Source organism: Anolis carolinensis, chromosome 3 (genome assembly GCF_035594765.1).
Source record: "Anolis carolinensis isolate JA03-04 chromosome 3, rAnoCar3.1.pri, whole genome shotgun sequence".
Classification (NCBI taxonomy): domain Eukaryota; kingdom Metazoa; phylum Chordata; class Lepidosauria; order Squamata; family Dactyloidae; genus Anolis; species Anolis carolinensis.
Window position 1 is genome coordinate 260,255,566 of NC_085843.1, and position 21,828 is coordinate 260,277,393.

General features: G+C 38.3%; 1 protein-coding gene across 4 annotated transcripts in view; it reads left to right on the plus strand.

The window, feature by feature from the left end:
* mme (membrane metalloendopeptidase) overlaps positions 1–21,828 on the plus strand; it is an 85,678-nt gene that overhangs the window by 6,774 nt on the left and 57,076 nt on the right. For 3 of the 4 annotated variants that reach the window (XM_008106135.3, XM_008106134.3, XM_008106136.3), the window contains exons 2-3: positions 14,319–14,488; positions 20,311–20,346. In XM_008106135.3, the coding sequence (XP_008104342.1) occupies positions 14,329–14,488; positions 20,311–20,346 (196 nt within the window). In that variant the 5' untranslated portion in view covers positions 14,319–14,328. Of the gene's footprint in view, positions 1–13,988; positions 14,139–14,318; positions 14,489–20,310; positions 20,347–21,828 lie in introns of those variants that run through there. The other variant, XM_003218176.4, reaches the window with a different exon arrangement.

Sequence of the window (21,828 nt, forward strand, 5' to 3'; positions counted from 1 at the left end):
TCATTAGATACCACTCCGGCGGGAAGGTAATGGCGCTCCATGTAGTCATGCCGGCCACATGACCTTGGAGGTGTCTACAGACAATGCCGACTCTTCGGCTTAGAAATGGAGATAAGCACCAACCCCCAGCGTCGGACACAATAGACTTCATGTCAGGGGAAAACCTTTACCTATCTATTTTACCATCCTCAAATGCAGAATTTTTCTTCAGTTCCCAAATTTCTTGTATTGCAAACAAGGCACTGAAAATTGTTCACACCTAGAACTTTTATGTTTGTTATGTTCACATTCCCTTGGTATCTTTTCCTGCCCCTTTTCTTTGGATGCCTGAAATATCTTTCCAAATGCCCCAAAACTTTTAAGTAGCTGCAGTGCTAGAAATTTGAGAACTGAAGGGGGGGAGGCAGAATTCTTATTTGTGAGTCAATGTCCCCATTTTTGTATGCCCCCTTCAGATGAGCTACACTCATCTGAAACATTTTAAAGAAGATTGTGCAATAGGTATAGTCCAACCTTCAGAAATTTTAACTTTCAATGAGAGAAATGAAAACAAAAAAAACCACAAATGTCTTAATTACCGTTTCTGCCACCATGGCTCATAACCAGTCGAAGTCCTTGTAATTTTCCTGTTTTGTCTGTGCTTCAGGGGGCAAGTGGGGGTGGAACACAGAAACCCTTGGTGAAGTAGAATGGCACTACAATACCTGAGCTCATATCTACTTTAATTATTCTCAAGCCTTTGTGATGCACACAATTAAGACATAAAGGGATCCTGACTGGGTGGCCTGTAAAGCGGTTTTCTGGTTTAATAAAAAAGCTACAGGTAAGAACAGTTCAGTGGGGTGCCTTTAAATAATAGAAACACTCTGGCTGCAGTATAAAAACTAACTCTCTTGTGGGAGGGGAAGTTGTGCTGACTTCACAAAGCATATTTGCATGTCAAAGCTGGTCACTCTTGGTGTGCTAATAAATTGCCTTGTAGGCAGCACTGATGTAGTCACCAAATTAAAGAAACAGTCATTTTCTAATTTGAACTTCATGCATCTACAAAGTTTGAGAAGTGTTTAGTCTCAAAGAGCTAACTTTCTGCTTAGCAGCATGAGTGTGGTTATTTTTGAATGCTTGCATCACAATTATTATTACCTCTCTGTCCCATGGGGTTTACTCCCTGCGAAGCATTATATGGCATTGCTATCCTTTCAGGAATCAGATTGTACTGCAAATATTAGTTTAGATCTGTTAATGCTAGTTTACATCTCTACAAGCCAATAATGTGTACTCCACATCTGTATGCATTTAACTGGTCAATAAATCAACTAAATGTTCTCCAATTTGTCAATGTGATAAAATGTAGCAGTATGTGTGTGCTGTGCTTCCCTCATTGTATTTTCAGTGCTTTAAATCTTTTTAAATTAGTGGTGTTTTAAAGGGATAGTTTGATTAATTGTGTTTTTTTTAAAAAAATAATTGTTGTGTTTTAACTATAGTGTGTTTTAATATATTCTGTTAGCTGTGTTAGGTCTAATTTTGGGAGAAAAGTGGGGTCGTAATTGAATAAATAAATGTTTGGGGAAAGTTCTTTGCTGTGTAGAAACTGAAGAACACTGTTATTTTACCTCTGTATTTTAATGGAAAACAGGGAAAATAACCAAAAAGGGGGAATTTGATCATTTCTTCTAGCAAAACCTGCTATCTTTTGATCATTAAACTGTCATAATTAGTTTCCTCACTGAGGTATCCCAATTGCAAATTTAGCTGAGGTTGACTATTAGCAAGATGCAACAATATTAAGGATTTATGTAGTTCTTTCTAGGATATTCAGCACATTCTTTCAGTAATTCCTACAGCAAACCTATAGAGCAGGTTATGGATATTCCTACATTGGATGTTAGAATGGTAAGAGCTGTCCTGGATTATATGTTTGGCCTTTACATTGTCACCAGAGTTTGATTATTTAGAATTCCTTTTAGTGCTATCTGTCATGGATCTTGCTTTCTGTCACTAGGGGAGAAAAGGTGTGTTTGTTTCTTCCCAATTTTCCTAACATAGCATTTTAGCTGTTGAGGACCTGGAAATCTTAATAAACAGATTTGTTATGGTTATGGTGTGCAGATGCAGCATGGTGAAGTGGTTTGAGCACTGAACTATGTGTGCATCTACAGTGTAGAACTAAAGCCATGGCTCAATTATATGAAATCCTGGGAGTTGTAGTTGAATGAGGCATCATCACTCTTTGACAGAGAAGGCTAAAGACCCTGTTAAATGACAACTCCCAGGAAGCCCTTGGCAGCTAAAGTCGTGCCAAACTGTATTAATTCTACCATGTAGATGGACTTACGACTCTGGAGTCCAAATTCAACTCCTCACTAAGCTATTGAAACCCACTATGTGATCTTGGACAAGTCACATGCTCTCAGCCCCAGAAAACCATGTAATAAATCCCTCTTAGGGCCATCATAAGTCATAAATGACTTGGAGACACACAAGAACAACAAACAGATGCAGAAGGAAGGTATAATTGTAAGCATGGTTGGTAAGTTGCTTGTATAGAGCTTATTCCGAGTGGTTTGATTCTTCTAGGCCAAATCTTTGCCATTCACTGCTGACTTGTGGTTGTCTTCAGAGACATTTCTCATAATGCCACTTTTTGCAGTTGTTAAACAGGAAGGGTGTCCTCTTTGGTGATTCACACTTTTGAATCTCCTAAAACTAGTATGTGCTAGTTTTGATGTAGCTTCAACATCTGTTGAAAACTTTCTCATTTGCCTTTGTAGTTACTTAGTAGTTACTTGTGACATTTGCTATCTCCTGAAGTTTCATGGTCTTTCTCCATGTTTGTTATTTGGAATGAGTCAGATTCCAAGGATAAGTATTGCCACAGTGCTCTTCACTTCAGATTTGGTTTTATCCCAGAGATCCATTCCTGGCTCTGGAGGGCTCTATTTATACATACATACATACATACATACATACATACATACATACATCAGTTTAGAAAGACTGGCAGACTTCGGATGTATCGATAGAAAATTCCCACACAGACACCTTTCCTTTCACCTCCTTCACTGTCCAGACCCTTTTCCTTGCCTTCTTCACCACCCAGATCCTTTCCCCCTCCTTTTCTTTCCTCCCAAAGCCTTAGTTTCCTCCCACCACTCAAGCGATGTTTTGATTGTGCATTTCCTGCATGGCAGAAGGAAGTTGAACTGGATGGCACCTGGGGTTTCCGGTGTTGTTGTTACAAAGGCTGGGTGGCCATCTGTTGGGGGTGCTTTGATCGTGCTTTTCCAACCCATCTGTCAAATTTTAAAAACCAGTATGGCCCGTGTCAAAAAGTTTGGCCATTCCTGGGCTGGAAGTAGCTGTGCAGTGGTGAGAGTAGAGAATGTTGCTACTTCTTTTGAGTTCTTATAGAATAGACTAAACTCTTATAGAATAGACTAAACTCTTGCCCTTCATCACTCTACTCAGAGAAGGGGATGATTACTTTTTAAGAAGAGTTGAGACTCAGTATTCACATTGACTCGTGGATAAATTGACCCAAGTTTTGACTAAAATATCTAGATTTATAAATGAATAGATCCTGTTGGTATCAACTTTCTATCAGCACACAAACAGAACCACACTCTATTGACTTGCAAATCCAAATGTAAGATTCCATGCTTAGGCTCCATGAGAAGTATCTAATCTCACATTAGAATGACTCTGTAGACAAAATAATGTCTTTGATTTGGAATGGCACAGGAACAACAAGCCATTAGACAAAACATGAGGCTTTTAGTTAACATTGGAAACGCGCAAACAAATCATGGAGCCAGTTTGAATGAGCTTTCCAACCGTAAACTTTTCACACAGTGTGAAAGTAGCTATCCTATGTGAGGAGAATTAGGGAGTTGGCCAGTTGTTATACATATTTATTACTTACTTACTTTTGCCAAAGTACTACATTGCATAGCTGAACATCACAGTTCCACAAGCCAGACTATACTATCTATGTATTCTTAGCATTCACTGTACTCGCCATTTAGCTGCTACAATATCCCTTTATAGCTGTTCTACTAGAGACCTATTATGGATCCACATGGTCTTTCACAATGAGGACATAGATTTCCAGGTAGGCAATTAGAGAAGCTTCTGTCCCCATAGCAAGCTGTAGAGCAGTGGTTCTCAACCTGTGACTCCCCAGATGATTTTGGCCTTCAACTCCCAGAAGTCCCAACAGCTGGTAAACTGGCTGAGATTCCTGGGAGTTGTAGGCCCACAGGTTGAGAACCACTGCTGTAGAGTATCATCCACTAAGATCCAGAGATCTCATCAGATGACATGATAATTTTGCATCTATCTTCAAGGCCGTAGCCAGACACTTTCATTTCCTCCATGCTCCACCAGTATAGGGGGTGGATGCATAGTGACTATATGGTGGTGGCGGAGGGTGGGGGTGGGGGCTCTGGCCATTATGAAGGAACAAATATCTTCAACAGCCATAGATAGGTACATATGAACTTAACCTGCATATGCCATTAATAGAATATCAACCATTATATCCCTCCTTCTCTTTCAGGAGCTTGGCAAAACTTTCCTTCTCCTCACTTTTATCTACACTAATACCCTTGGAGGTAGGTCAGGCTAAGATAAAGTGACTGAAGTTTTGCTTATGAATCCTTAACCATATCCTTCCCTTCACACATTCCTGTTTTTCCCCAAGCATTAATTTCAGAATAGTCTGATTCACTTTGTCTCTTCATGTGCATGAAAAATAGTCCTTAAGATGAAATAAGAAACCAACCAAAAACGAGATTTAAAAAGAAAGAAATCACCCACAAAGCTTGGTATGTATATGCATCAGATATTTTCTATCACTTAATAGCATGGAGGTGGAAATATGATATTATAGAATATGAAGCCAAAATATGAGACTTTATTAGGGAGGGCAGAGGCCAAAAAGGAGGCTAGAAGGTTTCATACACTGTCAGAAAGCTTATTAAACTTACAGCACAGTTAAACAAATCCCCAGGCCTTAACTACAATCATGGACCATTAAAGCTAAGCCATGCATGTACAAATCATGAAGTGAAAATAAACTAAGATGTAGCGCTGGGCTTGTACATAAAATGAAGGTGTTTTCAGAAATGCTAAATGAGGCTGATCTTGGGGTCAGCAGAACTGATTGGCCAGCTTCCAAGTTGAAGGGAGCACCAAGTGGGATTTTGATCCATCATTTCCCTCATCTCCTTTTTGGAAATGTATCTTCATTTGAAAGACACAAATTTGCATTTCTATGCACATTCCAAACATACAGCATCACAGAAGTCCCTTGGATGAGGTGGTCATCCAAGGCTATTGATTTATAAGTTTGAATGTTCTGCTCTGGAAGGCACCCCTCCCCATGTACCCTGTTTCTCCCAAAATAAGACAGGGTCTTATATTAATTTTTGCTCTGAAAGATGCTTTAGAGCAGTGGTCCTCAATCTGGGGTCCCCAGATGTTTTTGGCTGACAACTCCCAGAAATCCCAGCCAGTTACCAGCTGTTGGGATTTTTGGGAGTTGAAGGCCAAAAACATCTGGGGACCTCAGGTTGAGAACCACTACTTTAGAGCTTGTTTTCAGAGGCGGTCTTACTTTTTAAAGATGACTTTTAAAATTAACATATTTAGGGCTTATTTTTAAAATATTATATCTCAAGCATCCTCAGAAATGCTGAAAAATCATGACAGGTCGTATTTTTGGGGTAGCTCTTATTTTGGGGAAAATAGGATATCAGTGATTTTAAAAGAAATTTGCTTTGTCTCCATGTGGTGAGAGAGGAGGTAAGAAGGGGGAGTTGCAGAGGGATGTCATGTATGGAATGAGGCTATATACCCAGAAGCCACTGGGTCCTGTCTGACCTTGGAAGCTGAGCAGGGTCAGCCCTGGTTAGTGATTGCACAGAAAGTGTGAGACCACTAATAAATAAATGCTGTAAGCTGTCTTCCGGTGGAAGGAACTGGCAAAACCACCTCTATTCCATGCCTAAGAACACCCTAAGGACTTGTGTGTCAACTTCAAGGCCCATATTCACACACATTGCACATAGAAGTACTACTGACCCTCTAAAGCAATTGCTTCCTACACTATGGATCCTGACCCCAAATGCGGTCCCCTTAGCTTAATGTTGGGGTCACAAAACATTTGACAATAGTAAAATGTTTCTGAACACCATTTAGACATTTGCACAAATCTGTTAGCAATAGTGTGCAGTGTTTCATTTATAGTGGACTCTGCAGAAATTGCTTCAGCTTTATTTCATAAAAAGGAAAATCGACATGTTTAGCAAACCTTGCAAATGCTGATTTATTATCAGCAAATGTTTGATCTTTGTGCCTATTTTATATACTTATATACTCAGGATCATGTAAAAATTATTGGATGGAAAGGGATCATGAAAATATTTTTTGAGCTGAAAGTGGTTGTGAGTGGGAAAAGTTTAAGAAGCTCCTGCTCTGAACAATGAACATTTCAGGAAGCCTCTAGCTTCATCTGTATAGAAAGTTACTGACCTTTGCCACCTAGTGACTAAAGATGTTATGATAGACAACAGATAAATTTTACTTAATACAAATGAATTAGTCCATTTTAAAAAACAAAATCATTTGAAACTGTGGATTCACAATACTTCCCTTAGTGCTGCCAAGTTCTAGGTGTCTAGATTTTATAGTTAGAGCTATGGCTACACATTTTCTTTATGAGTATAATTTACAAGCTGGTCCAATCATTAGTCTTGCCAGTTTGTGCGTCCATAAAAGTTCAAGAGAACCAGAGTTGACACACAGGATCCCCTTCCACTAGAAAAATGGCTTTTAAGAAGTCAACCCACTGGATTTGAATCAAAAGAATCAAAGTACAAGAAATGGGATTAAGACTAGACATTAGAAAGAACCTCCTGATTATACACACTCTTTGATCATAAGGGACACAGTTAAACGATGGTTATGTTAAGAGATTTTAAGTTGAGGGGGGATGCAATAACAATGGATTTCAAGGGCTGGTGTGCATAATTTTCAGTCACCCTTCCAACTGCATAATTCTATGGATTACATGGCTGAAAACAGATCTCCGGGGTTTCAGATAGGAGCCTTCATCAATCCTAACTAGAGAGGGTTCAGGCTGAACCTATAGTGTGTGCCTGCCTACTACTGAACCATAGCCTTTCTCTTCTGCTCAAAAAAGCCATAAAGTTTCATAGTTTCAGCCAGCATGGTGCAGACAAATTGAAGTTACCCAAGTCTCTGTCTAATTTACATATGAGTGTTTTGTAGCAATTTGTTAGTTATGTACACCAAGTGATTGATGATAGAAAAACCAGGTTTTTCCACTGTGGTTTCCCATTCCAAATCATCTGCCTTTCGTCCAACTTTGTAGCAAGAAAATAGAACTCTGAGATTTTCTTACATTTTTACAAGTCATTCCTCCGCTGCCAATAAAAAAAATCAGAAGAAGGTAGTGACTAAACATAGGGAGTGTCCTTAATAAACATCTGAACTTGTAGATGTTACTTTTTTGTATCACAACATTTTTTATTTCCCAGCAAGCATAGTCAGCCACCATGGTCCATAATCATCTGCTAAAGTCTTCTGGTTTGTGTGAGCTGTAATCTGAAATAACATTTCCAGGCTCTGGGAAAATAAGATAAATCAGCTTGTGCATTCTGGTACTACTGTCATTTTTTTTAAAGTTTCTAAGTGTTATGCAAATGTTTATTTATGAATATATTATATATTATTTATGAATATTTGCAGGCTACTGCTCTCGGAGGACCTTAACAATAAAACAAGAGAATAACATAGGCATTTACATAATACATATTTTACAGAAGAAGAAAAAATGTGTTCTTTGCATCATATTTTAGGATTTGGTTGTATTATTGAAATGGAAGCTAATACTAGGGTGAACTTAGAGATCTCTTTTTGATTGATAGCAATGGTACTAATTGCCACCCCCCTTTTAAAAAAAGAATAATTTGTTTCCTCTAAGCCTCCTTCAAGTCTTATCTAGGAGGGGATGGGATGGAAATGAAGATGCACGTTACCAGCAACATATTATTGTTCAGAGCTAACCCTGTAGCATTTTGGATGGTTTTGTTTTGAATGGGCAGTGAAACCTGCTCCTAAAAAGAGACAAAAATGATGAGAACTGCTTTATTGATATGATATGCTGCTACTGTTTGCCTCTTTAGGATTCCTCTTGTGATCAGTTCCAGTGTAACAGGGGACTATTATAATGCCGTGGGGATATTTGGGAACTAGCTAGGAAAAGCTAGGGGTAGACATGTGGAGTTAAGCTAGTCATGGGCAAATGCCAGCCCTCCAGGTGTTTTGGACTGTTAGAAATTGTGGGAGTTGAAGTCTGAAAAACACCTGGAGGGCCAACGTTTGTCCATGCCTGAGTTAAGCTTCTGAAAAACTTATAAGAGGGTTAGGAATATTGGTACTGATTTTTTGTCAAATAAATAAAGAAGACATTGTGTAAAATAAATTTCCTCAGACAGGAAACAATCAGGGCCAGCTAACACCTACCAACAAAGGATTCCCCCAAGCAGGACGCAGCCAGGCTTTGAAGCTAAAAAACCATTCAATGCTAATCAAGGTGGCCAATTGCAACATTCACACTTGCCTCAAACAGACAAGAGTTCTTTCCCCCACTCTGGACATCCCACAGATATATACACCCCACTTGCCCAGTTTCCAACAGACCTCACAACCTCTGAGGATGCCTGCCATAGATGTGGGTGAAACGTCAGGAGTGAATGCTTCTGGAACATGGCCATACAGCCCGGAAAACTCACAGCAACCCATCTCCACATATAGTTATGCGCTAATTATGCTACACCACCTCTAGGTTGAATGTCAATGTTATATAAGTGAACAAAACTACTAAATATATGACCAAATGCACATCTGAATGCAATGTACATGTACATCCATACACACCTTATGCACAATGGCACAACATGTGCAATTCCTTTCCCACAACTTTGAACTAGTGAATATGGTACATATGTTCCATGCTGGGCAAAAAATGTAGAACGGTTTCTGTAGAATAGTGCTACTCAAAATGGTGGTCCATGGACCAATGCCGATTTGTGAACGGTCAGCTGTTAGTCCACAGCAAGCTTCTAGGAAGCAATGACCAAACAGTAATAATATGGCACAAATGGTATCAGTTTCTGACATGCCATGCCAGTAATTTATCTTGAGAAGAACTGCCGTAGGAAAACTATACATGCATAAGACCCCAAGAAGATTCTGACCAATATATATTTTCCTTGAAATTGATTTTATTTAGAGCCAAGTGAAGACTGAAAACCGAAAATCAAGACAGGCAGTCCACCTAAATTAGCAAAACTGATCATGTTGCTACTTCCCATTCAACAAAAGGGGGCTTATGAATGACAAAGGATAGAGTTAGAAATAGTATCCAGTTCACTAATGAAAGCTATAACCACAATCATATTGAAATATTCTTTCTAACATTGCTTCGAGTTGTGATCATCTCTGCAAACTATCCTGTGGTCTTCGTTCGCAACAGGGAGACTAAAAAATTGGTGGAGATATTTAGCTTACTTTTTATTGGAAGCGGCATATCTTCAACAAATGTAATTGAAGCAACAACCACACATAATAAGATGCACATTGAAAAGAACATGCACTCTCCTCTATGCTGCTGTTTTACTTGTGGATAGACATACTGCTGCCCAATCCCTTATGTTAAAACCTTAGATTTATTCCCCTGCCCCCCTGTTCTCCATAGGCACTTCTCCAAGGAGCAGGGTGGAGGTGATTGTGTGGTACTGGAAGGATATTGTCAAAATGAGTCAGGGAAATTCCATCTCTAGTCATTTGAATTATGCTTGGATATTTTAAACTTCCTTCTTTGTCAGAGTGTTGCAGTGTTTTTTTGTTGGCACTCTCCTACATTTTTTCCAGTACTACAGTATTTGATTCTGATACAGTATCCACAAGTCTACAGAGACCTAGCTATGGTGGCACATATAAAAGTGCTCAAATGTTAGCAGTTTATCTTCTGTCCCTTTCCTAGTGATCCTCAAGGTGAAGTTCATTTTTTCATTCTTGCTTTCAACTGTGTGAATTTTTATCAACTCCGAGATCCCATTAGTGATAGGTAAATAAAATGAATTGTGATGGGAAATGAGAAGAGAATCTCCAAAATCAGATAAATCCACCTTTTAGGAGTGGACACATTCATTCCTCGGTAGGAAGATCCTGGAGTTAACTCACTGACTAGGTCAATGGAAGCAAGAGTATTGTACTTCTCATTACACAAGTACATAACTTGTCTCTAGTTTCCCAATGACCGGAGAACTAAGTCCTCAGAATATGCATATCACTATGTGCAAATCATATATTTTCCTCTATCATTCCCAGACATGCGGAAGTCAGTTTCACCTTTGCATGTCTAGAATAGTGGGTGCCTAAGTCCCATGCATGGGGATCCAATTTTGTCAAGATTCCTGCTCATGATAATCATATCATGTTCCAACGAATGTGAGTAGGAATAACTCACATCGGGGCAGGACTGTAGTTATATGCCACCCATTTATCTGTCCCCAGTTTTAACTATACTATGTCCGGGATCCCTTTCACATTACAGAATTGTAGTACCAAAATCCCATCATGGTTCTTTCCTATTGAATCCTACAATTTCCAGTTTAGGGAGAGACTTTTGGGTTTCTTAGCCAGAGATTTCTAGTATCTCATCAGACTACAAATGCCAGGCTTTCATAGGATTTAGCCACAACACTTACCATAAAATTGAATCATACTGCTATAAGGGACTAAATACTTTAAAAGGCACCAGATCCCATCTGATCCTGAAAGATAAGCATGGACAGTTCTGGTTACAGCTTTAATAGGACACCATCAATGAACACAGAGTGCCGTAGGCTGTATTTCAGATGAAGGAACTGGCAAAACCACTTCTGAGTCTTCATTGCATTAAAAAAAACCTATGAAATTCATGGGATTGCGACTTCAAGGCACACATACATGCAGCTATAGATTTCTAGTGTTAAACTGTGAAATGAAATGGAGACAAGCTCCATGTGATAATAGATATCCAATTCTTTATTCCTTTCAAATGCCTTAGCATGTGAAGCTTGTCACCTTTTTGTTTCCTGCTTATATGTGTGCTTTTCAGTATTATGATGATGCGAAAGTGTCCCAGGAGAATGCATAAGCAGACTTTACTGTTAAGAAAATCTGGAAATCCAAATGTCCAAATGTATAGAAATATCTAGAACCTGAGCAAAATTAACTACACAGACTCACTACACTAGCACTACATGTTTATATGTTTACATAACTGAAAACATATAAAGATTTTCCAAGGGCCTTCCTGTGTATACTCTTGTAACTGGAGTCTATGGGTGCATTTGTGCTGTAGAATTAATGCAGTTTGACACCACTACTATGTCTCAATGCGGCATTGAATTATTACCAATTTGGAAGCCGCTCTGAGTCCCCTTTGGGGTTGAGATAGAGCAGGGTAAAAATACAGTACATAAATAAAATGCTATGGAATCTTGGGAGCTGTAGTTTGGTGAGGCCCTGGTACTCTTTGATGGGAAGGATGAAGACTTCATAAAACTACAAGTCCCATGATTCCATAGCATTGAGCTTTGACAGTTAAAGTGGTTCTAGGCTAGGAACCAAGCAGTGTAGAACCTTATAAAAATAAAGCACCATAGAATTGAAAGGTTTGGGATGTAATTTAAGCTAAACCCCCCATTCAATGGGAGTTCCTTAGTGCAGGACACAACTAAAGCATTTGGACAAGTGGTTGTCCAGCCTTTGTTCAAATGACTCCAGTGAAGGAGAGCCCAGTAGCCCCTTGTGGAATTTGGCTAATGCAGTTTGATGCCTATTTAACTAACATGGCTCAATGTTATTGAATCGCAGGAGTTGTAATTTGCCATTCTTTGCCATAAAATGCTTGTGCATCACCAAACAATTACATCCTATAATTCTATAGCATTGGGCCATGGCATTTAAAGTAGTGTCAAATTGCATTAATTCTACAGTGTAAATCAGGCATGGGCAAACTTGGGTCCTCCAGGTGTTTTGGACTTCAACTCCCACCATTCCTAACAGCCTACCGGCTGTTAGGAATAGTGAGAGTTGAAGTCCACAACAACTGGAGGGCCCAAGTTTGCCCACGCCTGGTGTAGATGCAACCACAGTTGAAGAACAACTCTTACCACTAGGAATGTCTTCTCATGTTTAACTGAAAACAACTTCCCTGCAGTTTTTCCCAAGTCTAATGTTGCCCTCTGGAGCAGCAGAGAAAAAGTATTCAAAAGTCATGTGTTTCCTCTGAATCTTTTATTCTTCAGGCAAAACCTATCCATGTCTTTCACTGGTTATGAGGCTATTCCTCACTGTCTTGTTCATCTTCCTTTAAATATGCTCAGTTTCTTATAATGTCAAGCTTGGAAGTGGGCAAAGTGTCTCACCCAGAGCTGGCCCTAGGTATTTTTCAAGTGTAGGCAAACAGAATTTTGGTGCCCCCCCCAAAAAAAACCCAATCACTGAAAAATAAAAGCGTTTGATAAGCAAAAATGTTGGATAATAAGGAGGGATTAAGGAAAAGCCTATTAAACATCAAATTACATTAAGATTTTACAAATTAAGCACCAAAACATCATGTTTTACAAGAAATCAACAGAATTTTGATTCTGTTGAATTTTGATTCTCGACTGCGCCCCCATATGTTTTGCACCCGAAGCGACCGCTTAATTCACCTCATTGTTGGACCGGCGCTGGTCTCACCATGCTTTCCCACAGTATTACCACATGTATAGAATCAGCCCTCATAAACAGAGATTCGTTGCTGCCAAAAAAAAAAAAAAGGCCTGTCTTACCCTTTCATCTTGCTCTGTTCCTTAGTTTGGCTGAGAATTACGTGATTTTATTTCTCTATTCCATTTATACTTTGCCTTTCTTCCATTGAACTCAAGGCAATGTAGACAGATCTATCCATTTTTTTAACCTTATAACAGCACTATGAGGTAGGTAGGTCATGGTGAAAGTGATTAACTGGCCTGATGCCATCCAATGAGCATCTTTACTCAGGAGATACTAGATCCTAAACACCAGTACAATACCCTAACCAACCACTGTATCACATGTACCAAAGCAAAACAAAAACATGCAATCTCAGGTCTTGCCAGAAGTGACAGGATTTATCTATATTTCGTCTTTCCCATCAAAACATTCACTCACTAACTCCTACCTCTCTTTCATTTATTGAGAAAGCCCTAAACAGTAAAAGATCACATCCTCCCAGCCACCTCACTTTTTTACACATATTCAAATTACTTTTTGTGTGTTTCTGTAAATGATTTTTCCCTATAAGTCCCAGAATACAAGCAGTGCTTGGAAAATACATACTAACCTTCATATTATTGTAGAATGAGGAGAAAATTGCTAATATTTTTTGTTCTTCTATGTGAGAATGAAATAAAAGAAGTTCTAGATCTTGAATTCTCTGAATTATAGCACCAGAGCTGTCTGTCTACCAGAGAATACTACATTCCACAATATACTACAAATCCCAAGCTTCCATAGGAGAGGGGCATGGGATTTAAAGGGATAACAAATCTCTTGTAAATACAGTTGAACCTTTTATGCTGAGTCAGATCTGTGGGCTATGTAAATTCACAATGTATTTCTTTAGCAGATCCTGGCAGTGCTTTGATTTGTAAATCTGGGGTCAAATTAAAACAAAACAAACCCAAAAAGCTCAGAGGGACACATAGAAGACTCGAGGTTGTACTGAAACCATAAATACAAGACTTTAGTCGCTAATAGTTAGACTGATTCAGAAAATGCCACAGAGGCCAAATTTTAATAAATCAACAACTCCAAAACCAAGTGCATTTGACTATTGGCAAATGATCAAAGACTGAAAGGTTAAGTTAATTTTTATTCAAACAGTAACAGCTGAATTTCACTCACTTGTGAACTCTGGTACCACAGGAGTGCAATTAAAATAGATATGCTAGCAATAAAACCAACATTATTACTATGTTTTCCTTCCTTTTTAGCAGCTTTGTGCCCAGAACAACATTTTCCAGTGGATTGTAAGTGGCAAAATGCTATGTGAATTTACTGTTGTGACTAAGTTTTGTGCTGTAACCGCTAATATTTCCTCTTCTTCAATTGGAAACAGTGCCTCAGCTAGGTAGGAGGAATGTGAGAATTTCCAGTCTTGCAGACTTATTTTTTTTAACTGTGCTTTATTTCCTTTTTTTTCTTTCCAGACTCTAGGTTATGGGCAAGTCAGAAAGTCAGATGGATATAACTGAAATGAACTCTCCAAAACAAAAGAAAAAACAGCGATGGAGCGCTCTGGAAATAGGGCTAACTGTTGTAGTGATTCTCCTTGCAATTGTGGCTATCACAATGATCGTTCTGTATGCTACCTATGACGGTAAGTAGATGCTCATTAAACTATAAATTCCATGGGAAAAATTCATTCAGTAACTCAAAGAGAGAGTTGGAAATGCTAGCACAAAATATCATTGCACTAAAAGGGGACTGGTCACTATACTTTCGTAAAATATTTTGGAGCCTTCTAACTTGTTAGCCACAACTATTGTGGAAATTTTAGCTAATAAACTAGAAAGCGATCCACATTTCCTTTGGAAGGACATGCTTTTAATTAACTTGTCTTTCAAGTTATAATGACAGTATGTGTTGGACCTTCTGACTGTCAGATGTTTGAAACTGACTTCCTTAAGATATGCTATTACAAAGCCACTCGTAACAAGGATGTTAAAAGCAACAAATTATTTATACTTCCCTGTAGTTTGTATTATCTTTTGGGAGCAGATTATTGGAGGTTTGAACAAAATTTTTTGCAATATTTTAATTTATTTCAATAAGTTCATGGTACATATAGATGAAAATAATGACTAGTTTCAAAGACCTATTGAATCAGTGGGATTTATGTAAGTGTTGACTCACCAAGTTCCTATTCACTCATTGAGTTGTGTCTACTAAGAATTAACAGTTAAAATTCGGCCTCAACCAACAACTCCCCACATAATCTGAAGAATGGGTTGGTGATCCTGTAGCTATCCAGATGTTGCTGGACCACATTTCCCAGCAGTCTTCAGTATTGGCTAGATAAGACTTGCTGCCCAACAGCATCCTGGATGTCCATAAAATTAATGCAGGAAGGTTTCCAAAATGTATATTCTGGATTTTCCTTTCTTCTTGCCCATCCTCTACACTCATTGACTGGACTCATTCTCTCCAAATATGTTCTAGTATTTTGCACATACACATAACTAGTACTTCCGTTTGAATTGAGAAGGGAAACACTGATATTTTCCAAACATTTCACCAACTCTTTGGGGCCATTTTTTGTAATTTCCACTAACAATACCTCCAGGCAACTTTTGTTCTTGGTGTTGTATGCTTTCAAGTTTTTTCAACGTATAATGACCCTAGAATTGTTATAAATCATAAGATGTTCTTGCCAAGATATATTTAGAGGGCTTTACCATTGCCTTCTTCTGAGGCTGGGTCAGTATCTAGCCAGTAGCCGGGGGTGTTACAAGTTCAATCTCCTTCCCCCCAAATCACCTGTTTCCTTGCCTGCCCCACACACTTGTTTGCTCCCTACTCACCCACCCCCAGCTCATTTCACACACACCAGTATGTTTCAACAGTTAAACAGGGGCTGAAAAAACCAGGTCTCCAGAACTGTACAGTCAGCTGTACAAATTTGACCGTAGAATCATGCTGGGGGACCAATAAATTCCTAGATATGTGTTTTCAAATTACTATACCACACCAGATCTCCTCAGAAGAGATTACTACTGACTTTTTAATAATATTTCACAAATTCTGGCCTCAGTGACATTTTTATACACATGCAGTAGTCTCTCACTTATCCAACATAAACGGGCCGGCAGAATGTTGGATAAGTGAATATATTGGATAATAAGGAGGCATTAAGGAAAAGCCTATTAAACATCAAATCAGGTTATGATTTTACAAATTAAGCACCAAAACATCTGGTTATACAACAAATTTGGCAGAAGAAGTAGTTCAATATGCAGTAATGTTATGTTGTAATTACTGTATTTACGAATTTAGCACTAAAATATCACGATGTACTGAAAACATTGACTACAAAAATGCATTGGATAATCCAGAACGTTGGATAAGCGAGTGTTGGATAAGTGAGACTCTACTGTACTTAGGAACAGTTTATTTTGCATTTTCCAACCAGATTTTTACATACAACCATAAGAAAGACAGAAATCTTATATTCTCACATGATTAAGAAATTCATCACACTGAGGTTCTGAAGCCGGGCAACAGCAGGAGGGATTTGCCGTGCTGTTGCCCTGGGCTCTGCACCACCTGCTATGCCACTTTCCCCATCATCTAATTCTATCTAATGAAAACATGGGAAACCAGTCTACTTGTCTGAACGTATCTCCACCTATGAGCTAGCAAGATCACTGAGATCATCTGGAGAGGCCCTGCTCTCGGTCCCACCTGCCTCAGAGGCGCGGTAGGTGGGAGCAAGGGACAGGGCCTTCTTGGTGGTGGCTCCCCGTCTGTGGAACACCTTCCCAAGAGAGATGCATCAAATTCCAACCCTGTTGGGCTTCAGAAAAGCCCTAAAAACATGGCTGTGTGCCCAGGCTTTTAATCAATAAATGGTGAAGATGACACGGACTGAACTATGGACAAAGCATGAGGAAGAACGGATCTGATTTTATGTTTGAAATATATATTTTTAATTCATAATGTATTTTAATAGTTTTAACTGTTTTATGTTGGTTTGTATAGGCATCTAATTGTTGCCACTGTTGTAAGCCTTTGGGTGAGAAGGGTGGGATATAAATGTGAGAAATGAAATAAATAAACCTCCCGTGTTCTCTGGGGAGCATCATAGCATGCTGCCAGGATACTTCGTTTACAGAGCCCCACCGGAAATAACCTTACATTGTATGATGGGCTCCATCGGGCTCCATCAGGGAAGTGTCCTGGAGGCATCATAGGATGCTTCCCAAAGTCAATGTGATGAGGTGGTAAGATGAAATTGTTGAATTGGTAATTATCCAAAATGTTTGGAATTAATTTCATTAGATTTTGGAATATTCGTGTGTGTGTGTGTGTGTGTGTGTGTGTGTGTATATATATATATATATATATATATATATATATATATATATATATATATATATATATAAAAATGGGTCCCATTTCTAAATACAAAATTAATTTGTTAATAATAATAATAATTTTATTCTTATATCCTGCCCCATCTCCCCAAAGAGACTCAGGGCAGCTTACATGGTGACCAAGCCCAGTAAAACAAAATTAAAATATAACACCATAAAATACTTTGCATGACAATAATTAAAAGTGTATAAAACATCATAAAAAGATCAACCATCAACAACAACAACTAATAGCCGAGCACAGTGGGCATGTTCAGAACTGAGCAGGCGGAGCAAGGGTTTGTGCAATATACTGCAAGGACAGGACTGGTAGTAAAGTGCAAGAACCAGATATTAGGTTAGGGCTAGAAGGGCCAAGACAATTGTTGAACCAATTATTCAAAGGCACATTGGAACAACCAAGTTTTCTCTGGGGAGGGAGTTCCAGAGCCGGAACTTACACACATAACCTTACACGCATAGCCTCAAGTTATTTTATACAATATTTTACATATTTTTTGGGCATGAAAAACATTTGTGTGCACCGAGCTATCAAAAATGTGTTACAATCTCACCCACCAATTTGGACAGTTTTGAGTTTGGAATATTTCAGATGTAGAAATTCAAATAAAAAATTTTCAACATGTACTAATTTTTTTAAAAAAATTGGTTGAAATAGGTCTAATGTTATCTTGTTACAAGACAGGTTAGAAGTTTCCCTTTTTGTGAAAGCTAGTTAAATGTACTTGCCCATTCAATAGGACACACAGAAGATAGTTTCTCAACTTCTCTATTTCTCAGATAAATTCTTCCTACTCTAGATCTCTTTTCTCACTAGAGGTAACATTTTTGCTCTCAATGATGCAAATTAACAGGTTAAAATATTCAAATGTACTAGAGTAATGAAACTGATACAGTTTTACCTAGTAATTTCCTCTTTACCATTATAGAAACATTTCCCTATTTTGCAGTTTCTGTTCAATTCTCAGCTTTAAAGACATACGGCAATCTTATAATAGCACAATAATTCTTTCAGGTTTTAATGTTTTTTTCTTGAGTCCTCACAAACATAAGTTTGATTTCTTCCTCTTCAAACAAAATAGTTTACCAATTCCCACACCTTCGCCATTTCTTGGGAGTATGAATCACTCTAACATAGTTACACAGTGGTGAGGAGAAATGTTCTGCTCTATATCATTAGAACATCATTCCAAAAAGAGATATTCACCTAAGACATTTTCAATTTCCCTTTCTTTGTAAATTTGTTGTATTAGTTCAGCATAGTCTCCAGCATTATTTCTTGCCATCCCAAAATCCCCACCCACAAATTCCCAGCACTTGACAAATCACATTTTCTCTGCTTATCCTAAACATCCTTGACCCACTTCAGTAGAGAAGTTTTTGGATTAATCCTCCCTTTATGAATAAACAAATCTGAAAAATGAAGAAATAGTTCTAAAGATATGTGCGCACGGATTCCCAAAGGATATAATTTTGAGTGTGGCTCCTTACCTTGGGGGGGGGGGGGGTACATGATGATACATATCTGGGGTGATTTCTGATGCTAGGCACCACCCTCTCCAGTCACAAGTCTATGAAAACCAAGAGCCTTTTCAAAATACAGAATTATAGCACTATGATTCCACTCAACTGTCATAGTTCTGTCCTATGGAATCTTGGAATTGTTGAGTGAGAGGCATTTAGAATTCTTAGCCAGAGAGCTCTAGTACCTCACCAATCTACAATTCCCAGGATTAAATAGCATGCAGTTATGACAGTTAAAGTGGAAATCATGGTGCTATTAGGGCCCTGAGTAAAATATCCAATCACATCTCTCAATGGAAAGTGACAGATTTCTTTTATTTCTATGGAATCCATTCCCCTATCAACCCAATCCACTTTCTCATCCAAACTTGTATCTACAAGTTTTTCTGTGGGATCATGAATTCATGACTGTTGGCTAAGATGGTTAGGGATTATGAGGGATGAAGTTCCAAATACCCAGAGTATAGTGTTACACTCTGCTAGTGTAACACTAGTATGATTTATTACTGTATATATTCATGTATAAATATAGAAATTGTAGTAGAAAAATTGTTCCCCAAAACCTGGGTTGACTTATCCATGGGTCATATCAAAATCTATAATTTTGGCCCCCAAACCTGCCCCTGATATGAGGTCGACTAATACATGAGTATTTTTAACAATCTTATGTAACAGAAGCAGTATTTCCATGTGCTTTTTTGCCAGGATGAACTATTTTTGCTGGAAAACACTAGGGAACAGGTCTATCCCTAGCATGTCATTACTGACTACGCAGGTGTGCCAGGAAAATTCTCTTAGACCCCTTCTACATTGTCATATGAAACCCAGATTATCTGTTTTGAACTGGATTATATGGCAGTGTAGATCCAACCTTAGACCACTACTTAGCTGGTTATTTTAACCTTCCTACACCTTTAAATCTTACATAATCAGAACTATTGGGACTTTGTCTGCCCTATTGGTAGCAAGATCCTGCTCTGTGCTCACTTTCCCTCTTGTTTGTATAACATATGTCCCCAAACTGAACCAAATAATTTTCCCAGTTTCTTTTTTATCTCCATACCACAAAGATTTATTTTCCATCTTCTCAGCCTGCTTCTGGCATGTTCCAATTCTAGGGGAATGTGCTAGAGATATAAAGATTATTAGCTAATTCCTCCCTCGAGGAAGGTATGTCTCACTAACCACCATGACTTTTTTTCAGGCCTATGCCAGAATGCAATGAGAAATACTTTGTTCATCTACTTTCTTACATTGTGTGCAAAAACTCATCGTGAAGAACTACCCAATTTGAATAATTTATTGCGATTAACAGATCAAACAAATTCTTTTCATGTATTGCTCCCCAAAATGATTACTAGACAGACAAAGCTTCCCGACCTTTGTAAGGTGTATGTTGATGGTGGTCTTCACTGAAATTACCTGTGCTATCAGAAAGACTTAAAATTTCAAGATGCACAGGATGCTGATCTATTTGGAAAATGCTTGACAATATAAATATGTAATATAATCTTTTTTTCAGACGGTATCTGTAAAACATCTGATTGCATAAAATCAGGTAAGATGTTATACTATTTTTATTTACTGTAATACATTTATATGGATTTTTTGTGTGTAATGTTCCTCAAAGATCCATGCATACCAACAAGGGGACTTTGACTTTGTGTTCTTGTATAGTCAATTATTTTATTTCATTTGGCAAATTAGATGCAGGAAAGAGAATGCAGACAATGAAATCTGAGCTTCTGATGGGTTGCTTTCTTATAACTCAGATATTTCTCACTAGTCAGTGTTTCTAATTTTAAAAATGAATGGTAGAATCTCAACTTGGCAGAATACATGTGTTTGGTTGGCATATAGTGTTAATATTATGTTCCTGCAAAAACAAAAGCCTTGTCATGAAATATTAATATGTTTCCCACAAACAATCTGTCTCAATCCATGAAATATAGCTGCAAAACATCTAATGCAACAGGAAGTGGTGTTGGTGATTCATAACGTGCCTTTTTAGTTACTGGCATTAAGAATCTGAATCCCTTTTGCTGCAATATACCCTGACTAGACAGAATGACATGTTATGCAATACATAAATAAGACTTTGAATCTCCATGCTCATTGTTCTCCCATCTTGAAATGGCAGTGGCAGTGAGTCAGCAATTACTTACAGGAAGATTCTCACCTAAGAAAGGATTGTTTGGCCTATAGTCCCAGGGATGGTCGGCCTCTTAACACAATGCCATGCTTAGGAGAACCTTTCTCCTTGTCCTTCCATGATCAGAGGAACATTTGATGGAGATGCAAGAGTAGGCATTTTTCGTGGCCACACCCAGACTTTCCCTGCCAAGCTCTCTCTCTCTCAACAAAGATATTTTTAAAATATGGCAGTTGATTTTTTAAACTTAGTGTGCCAAGGACTAGGCACCATATTTGTATCCATTAGGTACGTTTTTTCTTTCTTTCCTGGAAACTTATGAAGGATTACTAGAACTAAGCAGAGCTTGTGGAAATCACTTTTCTGGACTTGAGTCTTCCAGGATTCCCAAGCAGGTAGCATTTAGTACATGCTCTGATCCTAAAGTAGCACGACAGAGATGAAAAAGGGACTCGTTCAACCAAAGTTTTGTGAAAAGTACTGAAGCTTTTGAAGATTTGTCAAGGAGGGAGGTTTCAGCAAAAGTTGGCAAATACATTTTCCTATTGTCCATCACTCTGGATGGGTGTCAGAAGTGCCAAAATATTTCTCCCCTTTACCAAAGCAACCAAGGCAGTAAACACTGTGATACGGTGATAAGAAAGGAAAAGTGTGGACACTGCTTCATTGTAGCAAAGGATATCTGAGCATGGGCATTTTGTTTTTAAAAATAATTTGTTTCAGTTCCACATTAAAAGTGTAGGGTCCTTTGCCATGTACAGTAGAGTCTCACTTATCCAAGCCTCGCTTATCCAAGCTTCTGGATTATCAAAGCCATTTTTGTAGTCAGTTTTTTCAATATATCATGATATTTTGGTGCTAAATTCGTAAATACAGTTATTACAACAT